Source organism: Maylandia zebra, linkage group LG23, assembly GCF_041146795.1.
Source record: "Maylandia zebra isolate NMK-2024a linkage group LG23, Mzebra_GT3a, whole genome shotgun sequence".
In the NCBI taxonomy this organism is placed as follows: domain Eukaryota; kingdom Metazoa; phylum Chordata; class Actinopteri; order Cichliformes; family Cichlidae; genus Maylandia; species Maylandia zebra.
This window is the reverse complement of record NC_135188.1, coordinates 16,631,610-16,652,427: the sequence shown is the minus strand read 5'-3', so window position 1 is coordinate 16,652,427 and position 20,818 is coordinate 16,631,610. Positions and strand designations below refer to the sequence as shown.

The 20,818-nt window shown below is 41.3% G+C and overlaps 1 protein-coding gene across 1 annotated transcript in view; it reads left to right on the top strand.

The window, feature by feature from the left end:
* The window catches only part of naaladl2 (N-acetylated alpha-linked acidic dipeptidase like 2), a 471,898-nt gene that overhangs the window by 183,675 nt on the left and 267,405 nt on the right, over window positions 1-20,818 (top strand). The window contains exons 7-9 of the mRNA XM_076880772.1: window positions 3,166-3,433; window positions 12,373-12,492; window positions 15,362-15,494. Of these exons, the coding sequence (XP_076736887.1) occupies window positions 3,166-3,433; window positions 12,373-12,492; window positions 15,362-15,494 (521 nt within the window). The remainder of the gene's footprint in view (window positions 1-3,165; window positions 3,434-12,372; window positions 12,493-15,361; window positions 15,495-20,818) is intronic.

Here is a 20,818-nt window from a genome sequence, read left to right as displayed (position 1 = left end):
GGGGTAGTAACCTTCTGAAATGACAGTTTTACTGGAGTCTCAAACATGGCTCCATTAAAGTTTTAATAAATTATATCACAAAATGGTAATGTGGCCCGCTGCACCAAGTGACCAGTGTCCTTTGGGAATGACACATTATATATTCGCTTGTTTGTCTTCAGGTTAACCCTGAAGACAACCCTGGGATTTTAGTGTTATGAAGGTCTGTAAGACAGCGGTCCTCAACCTTTTTTGTGCCACGGACCGGTTTATGCCCGACAATATTTTCACGGACCAGCCTTTAAGGTGTCGCGGATAAATACAACAAAATAAAACTAGTACCGGTACCGAAAAAAGAAGATTTATTCATAACACACGTGAAAAGACCCAGGAAAACCGAGTTAACAATAAAAACAATAACAAAATAACGCTGAAAACCGATAAAAACCCTGAAGACCATACATTTCACACCTGAGCCTCAACTCTCGCGGCCGGTACCGGTCCGAGGCCCGGGGGTTGGGGACCGCTGCTGTAAGACAGTGTTGCTTCATTACATCATTAATTTTTTTTAATCATTTTAAGACAATTTTATTGTTCTATACACCTTCACAATTATCTTAAAAGAGGGCACTGCTACCCTTTTCGTGTGAATGTGCATGATTCAGAAACCCTGGGTCAACTTAGTTGGCAACCACCTTTGTCTGACTAGTTGGTATGATTTTAGATGTTACTGTAAGCTAACAAGATAAGAACAATGTGTTGACACATAGCATATATAAATTTTTACCCAGCCAAACCTGAAAACACAAGCAAAAGTCCAGGTTTGCCTGCAATAAAATTAGCTGTGGCAGCTTATGTTGGAGTATTAACATGGATGGATGGTTTATGAGCTATAGTTATAATATTGCTTCCGCGGCTGATGTGATTAGCTAATTGCTTTCGTGTGGCCTTACAGCTTATGTTGTGTGTAGACACAGGTGAAACACCAGAGCCAGATGATGCTAATTAGGTTTATGCTCTTATTTGTATCCCAAAATTAATATGCATGTAGGACATTTAGGACCCTTTGTTTCACAAGTTAGCTGAAAACAGAAGTTCTGACTCGTTTCATAATGCTAGCTAAAAATGCTACTTTTACTAAAGGATCTGAATTTGGCTTTTAAATTTAAAGACAGATCAATGTGTTCTGAAAAATTGTGTTTGGTAGGTAAGCAGTAAGATGTCGTTTCAACACAGCTGTGTAGATTGACACATACAAGCAAACACAGACACACTCAAGTCACTTGAGACATGACGTATCGTTAGAATTGGGCATGTGTCCCAAACCACAGGGAGCCCTTCCAACAGCTTGGATTATAGATGCAGGTCTTCCACACACATACACAAGAAAACACAAACTAACACAGCAACACACACAATGCCTCCTGCTGCTGCTCCTGGCGAGCTATGTGACGTGGCCTGCTGACTAGAGAATGGCACAATTGTGTGTTTGGGCCATCTGCTGCTGAGACTGATATAGATATCACACACACTAAACACACAAGCACATTCTGCAGGCATACATAAATGTTTCCCTCCTACTTACAGATAGACAAAACAGATATGTGGCCCATCTTTATCAAGGTTATCCATACGTTATTCTTATATTATTTAGCATCACTCAAGCCAAAAAAGAAATGTAGATAGATAGATATTTTGTATGTTTGTAACCAGCTTTTGTTCAGTGCTGAAAAATGTTTCTTCAGCATGAGGATGAAATACCAGCCAGTCCAATCTGGAAATGTCTTTATTGCTGAACTTTAGAGTCCAGACCTCTCAGAGTCAGAACAATAAAGAGAGTAAACATCAGGAACCAAACAAACCTGAAGAGAAGACTCAAATAAGGCCAACGGATCAAGTTTTATTGACATCTCTTTCCTGCAATTAGGAAAACGGAAATGACAGACTGACAGCTCCTGTGAGGAGTCTGGGTGTAAGAAATGCTTCAAAGAACTCAGTCAAATAGAAGAAGTACATACAAAAAAGATCTGCTTTATTAATTGATAAAAAAAAATAATGAAGCTCAGTTAGTCAAATTCTCCAAATGTTGAACTCCCTAATGGAGTTGGGTTTTTATGTGAACAAATACTTTAGTTTAAAGAACAATTTTGAAGAAAGGTCTTTATTTAAAAAAAGCCTCCATGTGAATGTTATGGTCATGAATGTCTTTCCAACTGTGAAATATAAAGTCGTAGAGGACTGCAGGCTCATGTTGCGTGCTGATACCTTTTCTCCAGTTCAAAAGCACAAAAAAGGAAATATTCACAGATTCATAGTTTTCGTTCTTGTGCACAAACGATTTCAGTCAGTTCCTTGAGAGTTGTACGGGTTTATCAGACTACATTTTTATGGTATTACAAATTTGATGTTCCAGGTAGCATCTTGAGGCAATTGTTTTTGTGATTTGGTGCTGTATAAATAAAATTGTATCAAATGGAACTGAAATTGCTGACAGTTTGATAGATTTTTATCATGTTTGGAATGGCATCCTGTTTAATCCTCACCCAGTTTTAACAAAATAGATTTTTCTACTGGTCCATGATCTCACAGTAATTCTGTCTGAAGAAAACATTTCAAGAACAGTCTGACTCAAATTTGGCCAGTCTCCCATTGTAGGTCATCTCTTTGAGGAGTGCTGCACCAACTCAAGATCATTAATTGGAGGTCCCACTTTGAAGACGTGCATCTGTAATTTGCACATGATCTTTTCCAATGTATCAAATTATCAACCCTTCAACTGGAATAGTTTTGTCGTATGAAGACAATAGTTTAGGCAACCAGATATCATGAGCTAAACTGGTAATGAGTGAAGATAAAAAAAACTATATGTCTAAAAATAAGTGCAATTTTTCTGGAAGTGGTCCAGAGGTGCACAATGTAAAAAGGAGGATAACATTTAAAGCAGTTTTTGTTAAATTTTACAGAGAAATATAGATTCTTTACAGCTTGATAGTTTGCAATACGTCATTATAATTTCACAGCTTTTCACAGTATTTGTTCATGATTCATTATTAAGCAAACACAATCACTTATCAAGTAAGTTTGTTTAGGAAAACTAAATACATTTCAATGAACAGTTCTGGGAAATAATGGGATCTTGCTTTCTGTTTATCTCCAAAGTAACAAGTCTTTCTCCACTCTTTCTAGATCTTTTTCAAGCTTGTCAGATGACAGTGAAGAGTCAAGAGCCAGGTACCTTTACAGACAGTGGGTGGGACTTGGTTTAACTGATGTCCACCTATCCAATCACACTGTTCTGCTCAGTCTGCCTGGTTCCACACCCAACACCATCACTGACAGATCTAGCCACCAGTGTTTCATGCCAAACGGGACCCCTTGTGACCAGCGTGGGCCAAATGATCTGACAAAGCAGCAGTTCTCCTATGCTGCATACTCTGCCATGGGAAGCGTGCAGGTATGGTTGTGCTGTGTTGTGTCATGTTGACATTTCTTGAAACGAAAGCTGTGTAACCTTTCTGGTTGCTGGAACCCGGTCCTAGTCTTTCTCACTCCTAACCCCAGCCATGGTCATGAACAAAGGTCATGGCAAGAACTTTTAGGTTCTAATGCTGATAATTTGTTTAACCAAAGCTCAGTGTTGAACTGTTGTTTGATTTATTTGATATACTGTAACTGTCTAAACGAGAAGGACACATATGTTATATTAAGCAGCTTTTCTAATAGCAGGTTGTTTGAAATGCAGAAAGCTCCCAGATTTTAGGGAGGTAATGCATAGAACGTGGACAGAATAACTAGCTGTCGTCAGGTAAATGCAAGTAATTGATTTGTTAGACTGAATAGCGCAGTGTTCAAATCTAAAAATGAAGCAGTCCAATTAAGTTTGACAAAAAACAAACAAAAAACAACAAAAAAGCTCATCAAGATTAAATTGAAAATTAAGGCAGATTCATTGACAGTCGATGGCCAAAACCCCCCAATTCTACTCAACAATGTCTTTATTAAGTTTTATTTTATTTTTGTATGTGTTTGATAAAGGATGTGCTTTGGAATACATTGTTTATACCAATTTTAACTTCTTTAAATGATGTTGTTGAATGAAAAAATTAATATATTGTATCTGCACAGGTAACTGAACAAAATGGAGTAGAGTCTTTAAAATGGGTCATACTCAAGATGTTTTTTTTTTTCTTTTGTTTTTCTGTATTTTTATAGAACCAAAAGGTACATTTTCTTAAAGGCTGTCCAAAGCCACCTCTTTCAGATAACCTCATTAACACACATTATTACATACACATTAGAAAGATAATAATACACTTGTACAATACAATAACACCAACACACTCAATGCAGAGATCTTAAAAAATGTTTTCATAGTAGTTGTGTCATGCACAGTGCACAGTTAATCTTTTTACCATCCTTCAAGAGTGTGAAGGTTAATGGAAGTCATTATGTATGTAGTCCACCCACTCTAGCTAGAAGACACACAGACATGCATACACAAAGCATACAGTCACACTATTTTTAGAGAGTTTTACTTCTCTGTATCCTGGGAACAGAGAAAGGGGTTGAAGGAGATGCTTGTTATTCCCTTGAGCCCCTGCCCGGCCTGAGGGCAGATGAAAAGTTGGAGTGATTCTTTGAATACCAAGTTTTCTTCTTCTTTTCTCCCCCTTCCTCTCCCTTCGTTCTCCTTTCTCCGCTTTACTCGATCCATCCAGCTGTCCACTCGTCGAAGTCTACCCAAAGGAGGGTCACAGTCATCCATCACTTTATTATTTCCTAGCTCTGTTCCTGCACGCTGCCTTGAATTAAGCGGTGGTTTGCAGGATCTAAACATGGCTTTCAGACAATTAAATATGGCATTTGTGATGGATGGATTGGGCCCAGAGCAAGTATACTGGACTAATAAGTCCTGCTGTTGGTGGCCCTGTTTTGCTGGTGCTGGACTGTGTGCTCTTAAAATTAACAAGTTCAACTATTGTGTTAAATTTGAAAGTAAAATACAATAACAGCAGCTTGTATTATTAATTCTTGATCTGTAACAGAAGAAGACGATATCACCATGTTCATTATGTTGCTATAGGCAAAGTGTATTTCAGTGAAGGGCGTTGTTTACACAGCGTGGTTCACTGGACTGTTTTAAGTGGAAAAGAGGTTGTTCACTTAATAAGTAATAACAGAGAATGGCAACAGATGTGGGAAACTCTACGAGAGAGGGACCCAGTTGCCACAGGACCCCTAGGACTCGTATAGACCGAACAGTGAAAATACAATAGCAGTGTCCCAGGTGTCATGAACATCCATGAAGAACAGAAAATCCTTCTGGTATAGCACGCATTCACCAGAGGATGTTATCCATCAAGTGAAGCAAGATACCAGCCTCCCTGTAGAGCTTCAGGGCCATTCGGTCACAGCTGTAAGAACACAGTAAAACATGCAAGACAAGCATGCAAAAAAGTTGTTAGACAAAGTATCGACCAACATAAGAACAACTAAGAACTTCAGATTTTGCAATGCTTTTCTATAAAAGGTAAAATGTATTCTTGATTTTTTTACCTAAAGCTCTATGTGCTGTTTACTTATCCCCCCAATAACAAATTAGATCATCATTATGCTGCTTGAATATCAAACATTTTCAGTCAGTTTGCTTGTCTGAATATCTTTAAACTCTGCTTTAAAACTTTTTTTACTTTAAAATTGAAGTAGCTGTCATGTAAACTGGATATGATTCTACTCTTTCCTGATTTACTAGTAAATAAATACAAGCCTTGTTTATATACGTTCTCTCTGGAGTCAGTAGATTAGTTTCTAAGAGCCACATCATGTGAAAATTCAATAGATTTATAATGGTTTCTAAAATTGCCCAATTTATCTTATTTTACAGAGAATTAATCAACTATAAGAAAAAGCTTGCTGGACTGTTTCTTTTCCTGATATACTATTCAGGAATTATTTAAAAAAAAGAGAGAGAGAGAAAGAACGTAACTAACATAAATAAAAAAAAATAAAAAAAATCACACCCAATTGTTAAAGAAAGGATAAGAAAAATGCCAGCATTTATTCATAAATGGAGCCTTACTTTTTCTGCAGTGTTATACTGGCCACCTGCTTTTATGAGGGGTTTTGTGTGTCTGTGTTTTAAATGAAGTTAAAATTTGACCAAAGTTTTTTAAATAATAGGTTTTCTTGACATGAATTATTAATCGAATATGATAAACTGAATTCACTTCCAATCCACCGGCTGAGCAAACGTCAGTATTGAAAGAAACTTTATGCAAACCCATAGGCTCAATTATGTGACTCAATATCACACTGTAAAAAAGCTCGCTAATGCTTTATAAAAGCTCACTTTTAAGCCTTCCAAGGATAGACTGTTGGGAAAAGATTCTAACTAATTCAACACAGGTAGAGTAAAAAATACTCGTCCTGGTGCTTTCCCTTTTCTCTTTTCACTTTATCATCCTTTTTTTTTTTTGTCATTTGTATGAATTTTCCTTTCCATTGTCAGTTATACACATAAGGATACAAACATACACTATATAATGAATTACTGGAGTAACTGGAGATCCAGGAATGCATTTGCTCCCAGAAAGCTTTATAAATGGCTATTCTGTATTCTCAGGCAGCACTGCCATGGTCCATTGCCTACTGAACTCTGACCAAGGGACACGTGCATGCAGTTAGGGGCTGTACATAGATACATAAATGTACAGTATTACTCAAGGTCTCAAAAAAAGAAATGTTTCAAGTGTGATCATGTCTGTCCTTTATAAAGTAGCTAAATTGAAGGTGATGGCTGTAAAGATTGAAGCCAGCGCAGCCTTAATCATCAATCAGACTTTTGAGGTACGGCGCTACTAGTAGTGTCTGTGAAGGTTCTCAGTCATCCAGGTCATCGTAGTCAAAGGAGCTTGCAAAGAAAAGCGTCTTTAAGTTACTTGAAGACGTCTTCAAGTAACTTAAAGACGCTTTTCTTTGCAAGCTCCTTTGACTGCAACTAGTAGTGTTTTCTTTACAATTTCACAAATTTTAAAAGTGCTTCATCATCATTGTTTTAACTCAGTGATTTACATGCGTTTGAAGTCATTCTTTGATTGGGGAAGGTTAGGTGTGTCTCAAAGTGGAAAATTCAACAAAACGTGAAAATCGTTTCTTCCTAAACCACTTTCTAAACAGAGAGGCTGTCAGAGGTTTGAAGAAACTTTCTTTTAAAAGTTAAAGTTTGGGGAAAAGTAATGAGAGAAGAGAATGCAAAAACACCTAGTGCAGTTTATAAAAAGAATAAATGGATGGTAGCTCACACCTCGTTGTTAATAAAGAGGAGTGATGCCATAGCAAAGCAGATAAAGTGGACTATGACAGCTACACGCAAGAATCTAATATTTCTTTATTAACTTTACCTTAATGCAGGTAGGATGGAGAATGATACACCCAACCCCGGGTGAGATGCCCTGGGGCAAGAGCTGACATCTCCACTGAGACTGCTTGAGATTTAGAGGCGTTTGAGAGTTTAGAAAGAGTAAGGATATAATGTATGAAACATTGCCCTTTATGAGAAACTACTTTTGGCCTTCTGCTGTCAGAACCAGAAGGAAGAATGGAGTCAACCTTTCAGCTACTACCAGACTCACTTGATTTACTATACTGCCGTTGGACCACAGGACAATGGTGGGTTAATAGGGATGGTCATAACTGCTGCTAGAGGACTCCCACTATGGCTCGTTCTGGAGATGCAGATAGGAGTCTAGTTCCTCTTAAAGATTTCTTTTCAGAAAAACATGTCAAATAATTTGTCCCCTGCCAACAGTGAAACCTTGAGCTTTGTGAAGTATCTACGTTGATGGTTTACACACTGTAATTTCACAGAGGGGCCTCTCAGGGTGCTGTTACAAGAGATGTTTGAGGAAACTGGCAAGAACAGCAGCTAAGTTGATGGCAAAAATGCCTACATTTTAAAAAACTAATAGAATATGGCTTCCATCTGTGAGGAAAAAACATGACATTTTTTGTTGCTTAAGGCTCACGTTGTTAGTTGCTGTAGCATTATCTTTGCCTATACCAGTACAAGCAAGACTTTGCATTCAAACAACCCCCATTACAATAAAGTACTATAAAAGTTGCACGTGTTAACAGTAGCTTAACAATATGTCATATGTGTGCTTCTAAAAGTACACAGACAGTAAAATTATATGTATGTATGTATGTATATATATATATATATATATATATATATATATATATACATACATACATACATACATACATACATACATACATACATACATACATACAGGGAGTGCAGAATTATTAGGCAAATGAGTATTTTGTCCACATCATCCTCTTCATGCATGTTGTCTTACTCCAAGCTGTATAGGCTCGAAAGCCTACTACCAATTAAGCATATTAGGTGATGTGCAACTCTGCAATGAGAAGGGGTGTGGTCTAATGACATCAACACCCTATATCAGGTGTGCATAATTATTAGGCAACGTCCTTTCCTTTTGCAAAATGGGTCAAAAGAAGGACTTGACAGGCTCAGAAAAGTCAAAAATAGTGAGATATCTTGCAGAGGGATGCAGCAGTGTCAAAATTGCAAAGCTTCTGCAGCGTGATCATCGAACAATCAAGCGTTTCATTCAAAATAGTCAACAGGGTCGCAAGAAGCGTGTGGAAAAACCAAGGCGCAAAATAACTGCCCATGAACTGAGAAAAGTCAAGCGTGCAGCTGCCAAGATGCCACTTGCCACCAGTTTGGCCATGTTTCAGAGCTGCAACATCACTGGAGTGCCCAAAAGCACAAGGTGTGCAATACTCAGAGACATGGCCAAGGTAAGAAAGGCTGAAAGACGACCACCACTGAACAAGACACACAAGCTGAAACGTCAAGACTGGGCCAAGAAATATCTCAAGACTGATTTTTCTAAGGTTTTATGGACTGATGAAATGAGAGTGAGTCTTGATGGGCCAGATGGATGGGCCCGTGGCTGGATTGGTAAAGGGCAGAGAGCTCCAGTCCGACTCAGACGCCAGCAAGGTGGAGGTGGAGTACTGGTTTGGGCTGGTATCATCAAAGATGAGCTTGTGGGGCCTTTTTGGGTTGAGGATGGAGTCAAGCTCAACTCCCAGTCCTACTGCCAGTTTCTGGAAGACACCTTCTTCAAGCAGTGGTACAGGAAGAAGTCTGCATCCTTCAAGAAAAACATGATTTTCATGCAGGACAATGCTCCATCACACGCGTCCAAGTACTCCACAGCGTGGCTGGCAAGAAAGGGTATAAAAGAAGAAAAACTAATGACATGGCCTCCTTGTTCACCTGATCTGAACCCCATTGAGAACCTGTGGTCCATCATCAAATGTGAGATTTACAAGGAGGGAAAACAGTACACCTCTCTGAACAGTGTCTGGGAGGCTGTGGTTGCTGCTGCACGCAATGTTGATGGTGAACAGATCAAAACACTGACAGAATCCATGGATGGCAGGCTTTTGAGTGTCCTTGCAAAGAAAGGTGGCTATATTGGTCGCTGATTTGTTTTTGTTTTGTTTTTGAATGTCAGAAATGTATATTTGTGAATGTGGAGATGTTATATTGGTTTCACTGGTAAAAAATAAATAATTGAAATGGGTATATATTTGTTTTTTGTTAAGTTGCCTAATAATTATGCACAGTAATAGTCACCTGCACACACAGATATCCCCCTAAAATAGCTAAAACTAAAAACAAACTAAAAACTACTTCCAAAAACATTCAGCTTTGCTATTAATGAGTTTTTTGGGTTCATTGAGAACATGGCTGTTGTTCAATAATAAAATTATTCCTCAAAAATACAACTTGCCTAATAATTCTGCACTCCCTGTGTGTGTGTGTGTGCGTGCGTGTGTGTGTGTGTGTGTGTGTGTGTGTGTGTGTGTGTGTGTGTGTGCGCATGTGTGTGTGCGCATGTGTGTGTGTGTGTGTGTTAAATCTAAAAGAAAAAAGAAAATAAATGAATCCTTTTGCAGTTGAGATTCTGCATTTGTAACTAATTAACTATACTTTAGCTTACATATCTTTCCTATACAATTTTTTTTCTAGGAACATAAATCCTCATAGAAATCAGGACGACTTCTTATACAAAGTTTAGTTGCCTTCCTGCAACATGTATCCATGTACTATAACATATGAAGAAATATCCAGACCCAAGAATTTTTTAAGATCCAGTCAGGCCACTTCTACAAATAAATGTATAATAGTAAATTTTCCTAAATTGCATTAATGCCAGACACACAATTGTCTGTCTCAGGCAGGCCTTCTTTCAACCTGTCCCCTCATGCTGTCTGACATAATGCCTGTATGAAGGTACGGTTTCCACTTGACGTGATGAGACTTAATTGCAAAGTATGTGCAGGCTTTAATCAGCAGACTACAAAAGAAAGAAACAAACCTTAATCGTCTTTCTTTTCCTTGTATGACTGGTCTAATTCACGTCATCATTTCTTCTTTCTTCATATGCTGTATGCATTTAGAAACAGAGACTGAGATATAAAATTATTGCAATTATTGTTTTTTTATGTAGTCCATATTCTTCCTTGCTTTGTGCTTATTTTCATGCAGATTAGAGTATTCTTATATATTAAATCCCTATAATCAGCCACAGCCACATTTTTACCTAATGTTGTAGAAGTGCCTCTCCTCTGAAAACAGCTCTGAACATCCGGACGGGGCTGAAAGTCTTTGTGGGGTATTCTCTATGTTGTTCAGCACAAGGACATTGGCAGGGCATCATTTGGGACTCAGTCAAAGGATCCTCACATTTGCACTCTGTCAATCAAAGCCTTTGGGTCCGTGTGCTGTTCCTCGAGTCATTTCTTAGGCTGGAGGTCTGAAACGATTGCTGCAGCATGTTGGACAGTAACATTTGCATGGACACCAGGATGTAGAGTTTCCCTGGAGAACATTGTACCATAACTAGACAATCCACATACTAAACTTTGCCCATCATTGCATTTAATTTTATATTAATTTTACATACACTGGGTCCACTCACACCTAAGATCCTAAAGTATAAGATTGTGAGAATGCTCGTTTTAGCAAAGACATAAATTAATTCCTGATTGAATGATAGTTAGGTAAATATTCACATTTATTTTCTTCTCATTCAAAAAAGAAATTTGCATGCATGACAAGCCTGCACTTAAAAATACATACAGAACAGATTTAGGATAAGATACTGGATATATATTGGTCAACCAAAACCTGGTTTGACTGACAGGCTAGGTTGAAAGGAAAGATGTTTAAAAAAAGAGGTTAAAAAATGATTACCTTAACAGGTGAAAGATGCTCACTGCTTCAGCCAGACAGAGGACACTTACATCGTTAATTTTATTACCTTGTCAAGATGAAATGAAAGAATAAAGGTAGAGAGGAAAAGGAGATTGGTCTAGTTTAAGCAGTGCCATCTCAATCCGTATAGAATTTTTCTGTATTACAATTTGCTGTGTCTTGTACTGTTCCATGGCTTTCGGTTTAAATGGAAGACTTTTATAATGCAAATTCAGGCAGGAGTGATAAATCTCTCGCGCTCTCATGTACTGGGGTCCCCTGATGCAAAAAGATGTGTTCTCTCTCACTTTCTCGCATTCACACAGTCGGGCACTCTCTACCCCTCACTCACATTCACCCTACTGCAGCATCGTGTTACACTCGCCCCCAGGCCACATGAAAAATGAATCAGGCCCAGGTGAGGAAGTAGCGATGGGTGGAGTAGGGTAAAAGAGAGAGACTAAGAGAGAGAGAGAGAGAGACCCCAAAAAAGTAATGCTTTGACTTTCCTCAACAGCTTCTAGGTCACTTTAATTTGGGAGGTGATAACAGTTGCTCAGTTACCCAGACATGCATGGAGACAAAAGTACACATGCGCACACACACACACATGCATGCACGCACACACTCACATACAGATACAAAGACACTTCGTCAAAGTGATTTCGGGATGCTGCAAAGTCAACAGATTCTTTGGTAGTAATATTCTATATAGTAAATTCTGGGCATGCACATTGGTTATTAATTGACGTCTATCTGTTTTTTTTTTTTGTTTGTTTGTTGTTGTTTTTTTTGGAGGGGTGGGGGGTCCTCAACAAGCTTAAAACTGAAAGTCATTTAATATTGTCCTAATGAGAAGCCAATGTCAGCATCTCACTTTTAGACAGTAAATATAAAGATCTGATATCCAGAGTAAGGCCATGCAGGAATTATTAATTATTCAGTGAGCTTCCAGTTGACTTGGCATATAAATACATAAATGCTACGTAAAATCTGGGTGGTGTTACCCTCAAACATATTAATAAACGATCAGAGTTTTTAATATTAATTTAGTATCGTAGATCCCTGATGTTCTGCTTGTTTTTCATCACCAGGGTGAGGTGGTGGACATCCAGTATGGCAGTGTCGATGACCTAAGAAGAGCCAAAGAGACCCTGAACCTCACCAACCAGATTGCTGTTGTCAAACTTGGCAAAATACCTTTACTATACAAGGTAAGATAGAAAGCTCCACAAAGTAATGCTCACTATACTGTGCCAATAAAGGTATCAAATGATATGGTCTGAAATGGTAATCCTGCAGCAGGAGAAATGAAATGTTTTGATCTTTAAAAAAATTCCAAGGTATGACTCAAAAATGATTTTCTTGTAATATCAGAGCTTCAAAACAGAGTGTCCTAAATGAAGTACCTTTAACTTGCATGGAAAAGTAGCACACTGCCTTCTGAATCTAAGTGCAGCTTGTTGTACAGGGATTTTATACTCAATAGCACCTAGTCCACGTGGGTTGTCATACATGACTAATTCTTCTGTTTGCCATTACCATACCTAACTTTTTTATCCGCACCTCCTTAGCACAGTGACATCTCAATCCATTTGCTTCATGAGCAGTAACATTAGCAATACATTGATTTATTAGGGTTGTTTCTCCTTGGATGTCTGCCACATTCTCCTCAAAGCAGTTTTCCCATCAATAAGAAGATGACAGGGAAAATATATGTTCCAATCCAGTTAATTAAAACATAAACACATACTAACATGTTAATTACCCTGCTCATTAATATTGTTTCACTTTTCATTAAATCAAAATGAATTCTGTTGAAAAAAATGAAGGCAGCCTCTACAAGGACATAATCAGCAATGAAATTTAAAGTTAATGTAAATGTACTGGATCCATGCATTGCATTGATTACAGCGATACATAAATGCCAACCTTGACACTACATTGTGTAATGATTAGAATAAATTATGATCTGATAACATGAACTTGCAATACAGATCACTTAGTCACCATATTCATTGTTTTGATTCAGCGGCCAGAAGTCAGTGAATAACAAAACTCTTTGTGCATGCGTTGTGCATTAAACCAATCTAATCTGAACGAGATCATTAGGTTGGGTTAACAACATGAATATATTTTAATAAAAGGGAACTATTGAATTTTATTTAAATTACAGGTGTCAAAATTCTGCAGAAAATTGTGTGGATGTATTTGGGGGAATAATGCTTTTACTTTGAGTAAGGTAAAAGATCAAATTTGATGCTTAACTCAGTTTGGACAAAAATATATCTGTGCTTGTACATTTGTGCTTCAACAATTCCAGGAGTTAGATTTTTTTAAGCATTGTACTTTTAACATTCTGGAAAGCCAATGTGGTAAGACGTTTTTGTAAAGATGATCATTATCTATTTAGAGTCACTCACAGACTTGCATAACCTCAGACAGAATATACTTTTTCTCATTGTTATTCTGCTATAACTGAAGGAATACTTCTGTACTTAATTCCTTTGTTTCAGACATTACACAACTTTTTTATGTTAAGCTATTGATAAATGACAGCCTAATGAGGTATAACAGGAGTAAATGGAAGTTAGCAAGGGAAGGAGAGGAAATGTTTAAAGTCGGGTCACTGTGCTTCATCTTGCATTGGCTTGGTTAGACTTCTAAAAATCCATTAACTGAAACAGCTGTCACATGGGACCCCTTCAAGCAACAGGCTGCTGACCCATTTTTTCCTCTTCACCCATAGTTTGTGACAAATATGAGCATGTGTGTTTCATAATGTCTCTATGTACCAGTGGCTGAGAGAAATGATCACTCCTTACGTAGAAGTAGGAAAGGATGATCGATGAGAATTGTACTCTCACTAATGAGTGTGTGACGGTGACTGCAGGGCCTAATGTTACACATGCAACTTCAGTCAAATTTGACACACACACACTGATGTGCTTATCAGTGTGTTTTAACTTATTTGGCTCCATTAACAGCAGCTAATTTTGGAAAGACATTGCTAATTGCATTATGGTCTTATTTCAGTATATTTTCCTACTGTTGCGTATTTATTCCTAAAATCTTTGATACCCAGTTATCATAAATTTGAGTTGAGTAAACATTTTTCAGCTTGTGTTCTTCTGATTTTGGTTTTCCACAATTTTTTCTGCTTTTATCATGGACTACAAACTGTGTGTATGTGTGCTGTACATGCGTTTTTGTGTGTGTGGGCATGTTTTGTAAGTGAATGGTCTTAGGAACAGTCACAGAACACATGCATAATTGAGAAACGAAAAGAACCATTAATTTGCATGACTTTCGTGTGTATAAAAAATACGTGTATTAAGGGATTTTCATTAAAAGAGGCTGATTTTTGAGTTTGTGTGTGTCTGTGTGTCCCTGAGTCCATGCCTGTGTTGTGTCCCTGTTTTCCAGTGAAGGACAGAGTTGTGATGAGAGTAGAGTGACCGTGGTTGGTGTCACATATTCAATAAAATAGTCATCTACGCTCATAAAAAACAAGGACACTACATCTTCCATGGACAACCATAAAATACTGTGCTACACAGTGGCAGCTGCAGCACACTTCATCTCTCTCAGAAACACTTCTGCATTATTATCAGTGAGGGTGACTACATAAACACAAGTGTAACCTTTGATCAACATGAAAATCAGAAACCCCCTCTCACTGTGTTAATTTTGCTCATATAATAAGAAATAAACTTCAAAAAAATTATTAAGAAATCATATCAAAAATCTTTTTGTGTATTGTTTTATTAGATCTAAATTTTGAGTTGTGACTAGTCTATACACTGATAAAGGAAGGAGATGAAGTACACCAAAACTCATGTCAAAACAGCGTGCTTTACCGTGATTTCACCCACAGTAATGTTTAATTCTCAATCTTGCTGAATTAATGCTTAATGTTCTGACTTATCACCATCTACTGCATGATAGTGAAGTAAATATTTACTTGAGACAGTGTTTATGAATAAAATAACTATAACGTTTACATGTCTTGTCTTAACAGTGATGGTATACACAGATATTTGCTATTTCTGTTTTCATCATTGAATCTTTGTGTTTGTCTAGCTATCCCTGCTGTCTGAGTTGGGTTTTGGAGGTGTTCTTCTTTACATTGACCCCTGTGATGGTCCCCCCAGTCGCCACACTTGGCATCAAGCCTTTAGAGTCACTTTAAACCCTGGAGGAAATCCTGCAATTGGTAAGTGAGCAATTTGTGTTTTTCATGTATATTTTTTTTTCCGAAAGTTAATTCAGTTTGAGCTTATTTTTATAGAACTACTTCACAACAACGGTAAAGGCATTTTATTTTCTAAGGTAAAAAAACAACAAAAAACAGGTTTAATTTTCTGTCAAAGATATTTCAAAATACAAACAAACAGCTTTAGTAAAAAGTAATGCATTTCTCCAAATTAATCAAATGTAATTTGCTGAACAGTCTGACAATAACTGTCAGCTTGTTATGAAAGGGAGCTTTTTACCACTTAAAACACATATTCCTGCTATTCTTATCTAGCTAGATACTGATGATAAGTACACAAACTGCAAGCTTACGACATCTGCCTGCATGACCCCTCTGATGGGAAAGCAAAGAGAATGAGGGCATGTCATGGGGTGACATTATGTTCAGATTTACTGAGTATTTCAAAGTCATAGTCTGTGAGCAAAGCCAAGCTACAGCATGGAACAAATAAACCTGCTTAGCATTATTGTGTTAAAACCTACAAATTATATTTATTCAAAAAAACAACAAAAAAAAAAACAACAATGACAACACATGGTTCAGTTAAAGCCCTGCCTTTAAGTAAAGCTCAGTTCAATAACACTTCTCTCTGGATACTGGTCAGTGCTTGAAAATTACCTTGATCTCTGGCAGAGGATTTAATATCTTTTCGACTCTATTCTACTGTATTTAAATCACTCTCCCCAGATGAATGACCTCTCTGACACTGTCTTGTCCCTACTTCCTGTTTTTCTGCCCGGTCTGGTCAATAGGGATATGTCATTACTGCTGAAGTATCTTTAGTCCTTGTAAGAGTCCCAGCACCACAGTGGCAAGACCCACTAGAGCCCCACCAGATGTCTGGGCTGCTGTGTGAGCATGTGTAAAAGTGTATATGTGAACGGGTGTGTTGAGCTGTATATAAGTGGAAGAGAGAGAGACAGATGCTGGCTGTCTGATCTCTCACCAATCGCAATGCTCTCAGGTCCCTTGTGCTAATGCAGCTCAGAAGAACAGAGTATGTGAAAGGACACCTCATTACTCATATAAACCATACTTTATTCAACTGCAAGAGTCTGCCAAGATTAATCTCTGTGTAATTAATGAAATTAATAATAATTTCATTAATTAAGTGAAATTAATAATAAGAAGTGTCATGTGAACATGTTACAACCACGATTTAAATATAAATTTAAGTACATTAATATGCTGATGTCTTCTTAATGTGTGATACTTTTTATTGTCACCGATTCTCAGCAGCGGTCATTTGTTTCCATTATGGGATTTGAAAGTTCATGATAGTACAATTGGAAAAAAAACCTGAACAAGTGTGGTTTGTTTGGGTGGGTTCACAGGGGGAAAAGCCCTTTATGTCTAAAAAGAAGAGTGCAGATGGCTCCGCTTTACCTAGGTGTGTCTGAACAAACCACAAGTGTCATGATTCGTTGTGTGGCAGGCAGGAGAAGGACCCAAGATGCAGACTCACAGACACGGGGATAAACTTAAAGATCACAGTTTTAATGCTGGCTTAAAGGTGAAACACAAAACAGTACTGAACTAAACTGGAAAAACTAAACATGAGATGTACCAGGAACCACGGGGAGAATAACACACAACATGAGGGAGAACGCGACGCCGAACAGAGGAAGACGCAGACAGAAATAGAGGGTTAACGAGGAAAGTGGGAACACACGGGGAACACAGCTGACACAGATAACCATAACGAGACAGGGCGGGGTGAATATAACACTGACGGGAGACGGGCAGAGTCCAACAGGAAGTACACAGAGGTTCAGACAAGAGGAGAGAGCACGGGGAGAACACAGACATAACAGGCTGGGGAAAACATGGAATAAAACACGAAAGGGGACAAGGTCTCATGAATACATAGAGGGGCACACAGGGGGTGAGAGTCACAAAGGGAAAGCACACAGGGAACAACATAACAGGGCAACTCAGGAAACAGAACCTAAACAGGGAACTGAATACAAAAATACAAGAGAACTAAGAATACTGGGCCAACACGGCCCAGGACCATGACATCACCCCCCCCACAAGGGCTGGCTCCAGACAGCCCAAACACAGGAAAACAAAAACCAAACAGAAAACGACCCAGGGCGGGCGGCGGGGGCCCAGGACGGAGGGCTCAGAACAAAAAACAAAAACGAACAACAGAAAACACAGGAGCACAAGACCATAGTTCAAATAAAGTTCAGGGGGCCGACCCAGAGCCCACCGGCACAAAAGTTCACGGGTCACACGGTCGGGGGGCCGACCGGGCGGGTGGCACAGGTGACAGAGCTGGTCCGGAGGCCGGCCGCGCGGAAGGCAACGGCGGCGACGAAGGAGACGACGGAGCAGTTCAGGGGGCCGGCCGCACGGAAGGCAGCGGCGGCGGCAGCGGCGGCGAAGGAGATGACTGAGCAGTTCAGGGGGCCGGCCGCGCGGAAGGCAGCGGCGGCGGTGAAGGAGACGACGGAGCAGTTCGGGGGGCCGGCCGCGCGGAAGGCAGCGGCGGCTCTCCAGTGTCAGGCGTACTGGCCGAGGCCCGGTGGGCACAGGACCAGTCGAGGCGGGAGACTGAGGCTGGGCCAGACGAGGACGAAGACTCTGAGGCTGGGCCAGACGAGGACGAAGACTCTGAGGCCGCTGAGGCTGAGGCTGGGCCAGACGGAGCTGCAGAGGCTGATGGAGGCTGAACGGGCCCCTCGGACCCTCCAGCGGAGACAGGAGGCTGAACGGGCCCCTCGGACCCTCCAGCTGACGTGACGCGAAGCGGTGGCGTCGCCGCAGGGTGCCAGATAGGCACACCTGGGAGTCCAACAGCAGACGCAGGACAAACAGTTATGAAGGCCCCTGGCTGGACTAGGAGCTGAGGAAACACAGGCTGCTGAGGCACAAACCCAGAGAGAGAGAGAGCAGGTAAAAAACAGTCTATAGGGCTTAACATCTTAACACAAGAAACCATGAAGTGGACAGTGGTAGGGACCACCAGTTCTGAGCCAGCAATCATTAGGTTCCCAAAGTCCGCACCAGTCCAAAGTGGCTCAGAGGTTACTAGCCCAGTCTGTGTAGTCCTAGGAGAGGTCAACATAAGCTGGTTGGACTCAACCGGTGGTAGTGTGCGGCTCAGAGGAGCTGGTTCGACCATACGGAAAACAAGAACCACCACTCGATCCACAAAAACAAAGCTTAGATCATTAGGAGCTGACTCCTGGAAAAACAGTAAATGCACAGACATGGACCTAACCAATGGCACCGTGGTAGCATGACTGTGGTGTGTTGGATGGATGTGTTTGTTGGAACCCGTACCCGCAGTGATCTGTGGCTTCAGAGTGCTAACCCTATTGAGTGGAGAGACAGATACAGGTGAAACGGTACGTGAACCATTAACTGAAGCAGGTGACACTTCAGGCTGAGAGAGGGTGGTTACGACATTGTCCGGGGCCAAAACCCTATCTAGTGACGAGTTCATAGAGGCAGGAGAAAATGGTGTCACATAAAGCCTGACCCCAGCTTCCATCTCCTGAGTGGTGGTTATGGTGCTGGAGCAAAACAGTTCAGAACCACCTGGTTTATTACCTATGGGGAGACAGGAGACGTGTTGTGACATTACAGTGTCCTGGTCACCATGATCTGCTGTTATGTGTGCATCTTGGTAACATGCTAGGGATTCATGACCAGTGTTCACAGTCTCTGGTTCGTGAAAAGCAAGTGTAGCTGGGCACACCGGAGCACTAGCTATGCTTTTGTTGCCTTCATTCAGTGACCCATGGAGGAGCAGGGCCGGCTCAGGAGGGAAGAGAGAAACCACAGGCAACTCAGATTTAGTTGGAACTGCAGACACGGAAAGAGACACCAAAGGAAACACCTCCCTACCGTTATTAAAACCAAAGGCAGTGGGAAACCTTGTCAGTCTGTGAATCGAGTCTGTGGTCCCTGCCGGGTTGAGTGAAGCGGGAGCGGAACTGTCTCTGGCCTGCGGCTCGGTGAATGGCTCATTGCTAGCCACCTCACCGGCTAAGTCCGTAGCCTCCTCACATGCCTTCCGCTCAGAGGTAACTTGGAGCGACTGGACAGTTTCACTCACCTCCGAGCGTCGGGCGATGCGGTGGCGATGCGAACGCCGTTTTCTTTTGGCCGTGGGCCCCGTAGACGTGGGAGAAGGAGGCTCCTGAGGCGTCGCAGCGGCTGAGGAGGCGGTAGTAAGCGGAGTGGCAGGCGGGAGTCCCAGGCAACTCCGGGGGCCCCCAAGGGCTAGCCGTGTCCCGCGGAAAACCTCATCGTAGGGGGGAGCGAGCCATGGCTCCTCTCGTAGCTCTTCCTCCAGTTGCGCGCATACGGTGCGCTGCCGCTCCTCGAGGTCGGAATCCGCGCCCCCCACAGCCACCTCGTGTTGCTCAGTGGAGGGCAGAACGGGCCGTGGCGGTGCGCGACAGCGGCGGGAACGCCGTTTCCTCTTAGGGGCGGCCGTGGGCTCAGCCTGGCCTTCCGTGGCGACCGGCTCCTCGCCCTCAGACCACATCCGTGCCAGGCAGGAAGCAGGAGACGAGTAGCCCGATCACGGCGGCGAGGGTGGGTGGTCGGTCTGTGGTGGGACAGCTGACGAGAGCTCCTCCTCGGTGATAAGCCAGGGCTTCCAACGGAGCTCGTCCTCCCGATACGCCCGTAACACCTGCTGCCGCTCCTCTTCACCGAAGTCGCTGGCCTCTGGCATCTCCGTGCGCCACGTAGTGTAGACAGGCGGTGGCGAAGATGTAGAAGCCGATGAGAAGCGAACAGGCGGCGTAACGGTGGTGAGCCCCATGGTCCCAATCCTGACCGTTTCCGGTTCTTTCTGGGACAGCTGCCCCGGGCGGATGCCCACAGCGGACACAAGAAAGTCCCGGATGTGGGGGCGCAGCGCGCCGAATAGCCACGGGAGCCCGGACACCATCCGCTGAAGACGGACGGCTACGGTCTCCCGGTATTCGCCTCTAGGCAGCGTCGCCCATTCCTCACAGTGGTATTCCACCGTGTAGACCAAGTCTTCCTGGAGGTCCGCGGAGGGGTTGTGAGCTGCTGGGTCCAGTTCGGGGTCGCGTTCTTCTGTCATGATTCGTTGTGTGGCAGGCAGGAGAAGGACCCAAGATGCAGACTCACAGACACGGGGATAAACTTAAAGATCACAGTTTTAATGCTGGCTTAAAGGTGAAACACAAAACAGTACTGAACTAAACTGGAAAAACTAAACATGAGATGTACCAGGAACCACGGGGAGAATAACACACAACATGAGGGAGAACGCGACGCCGAACAGAGGA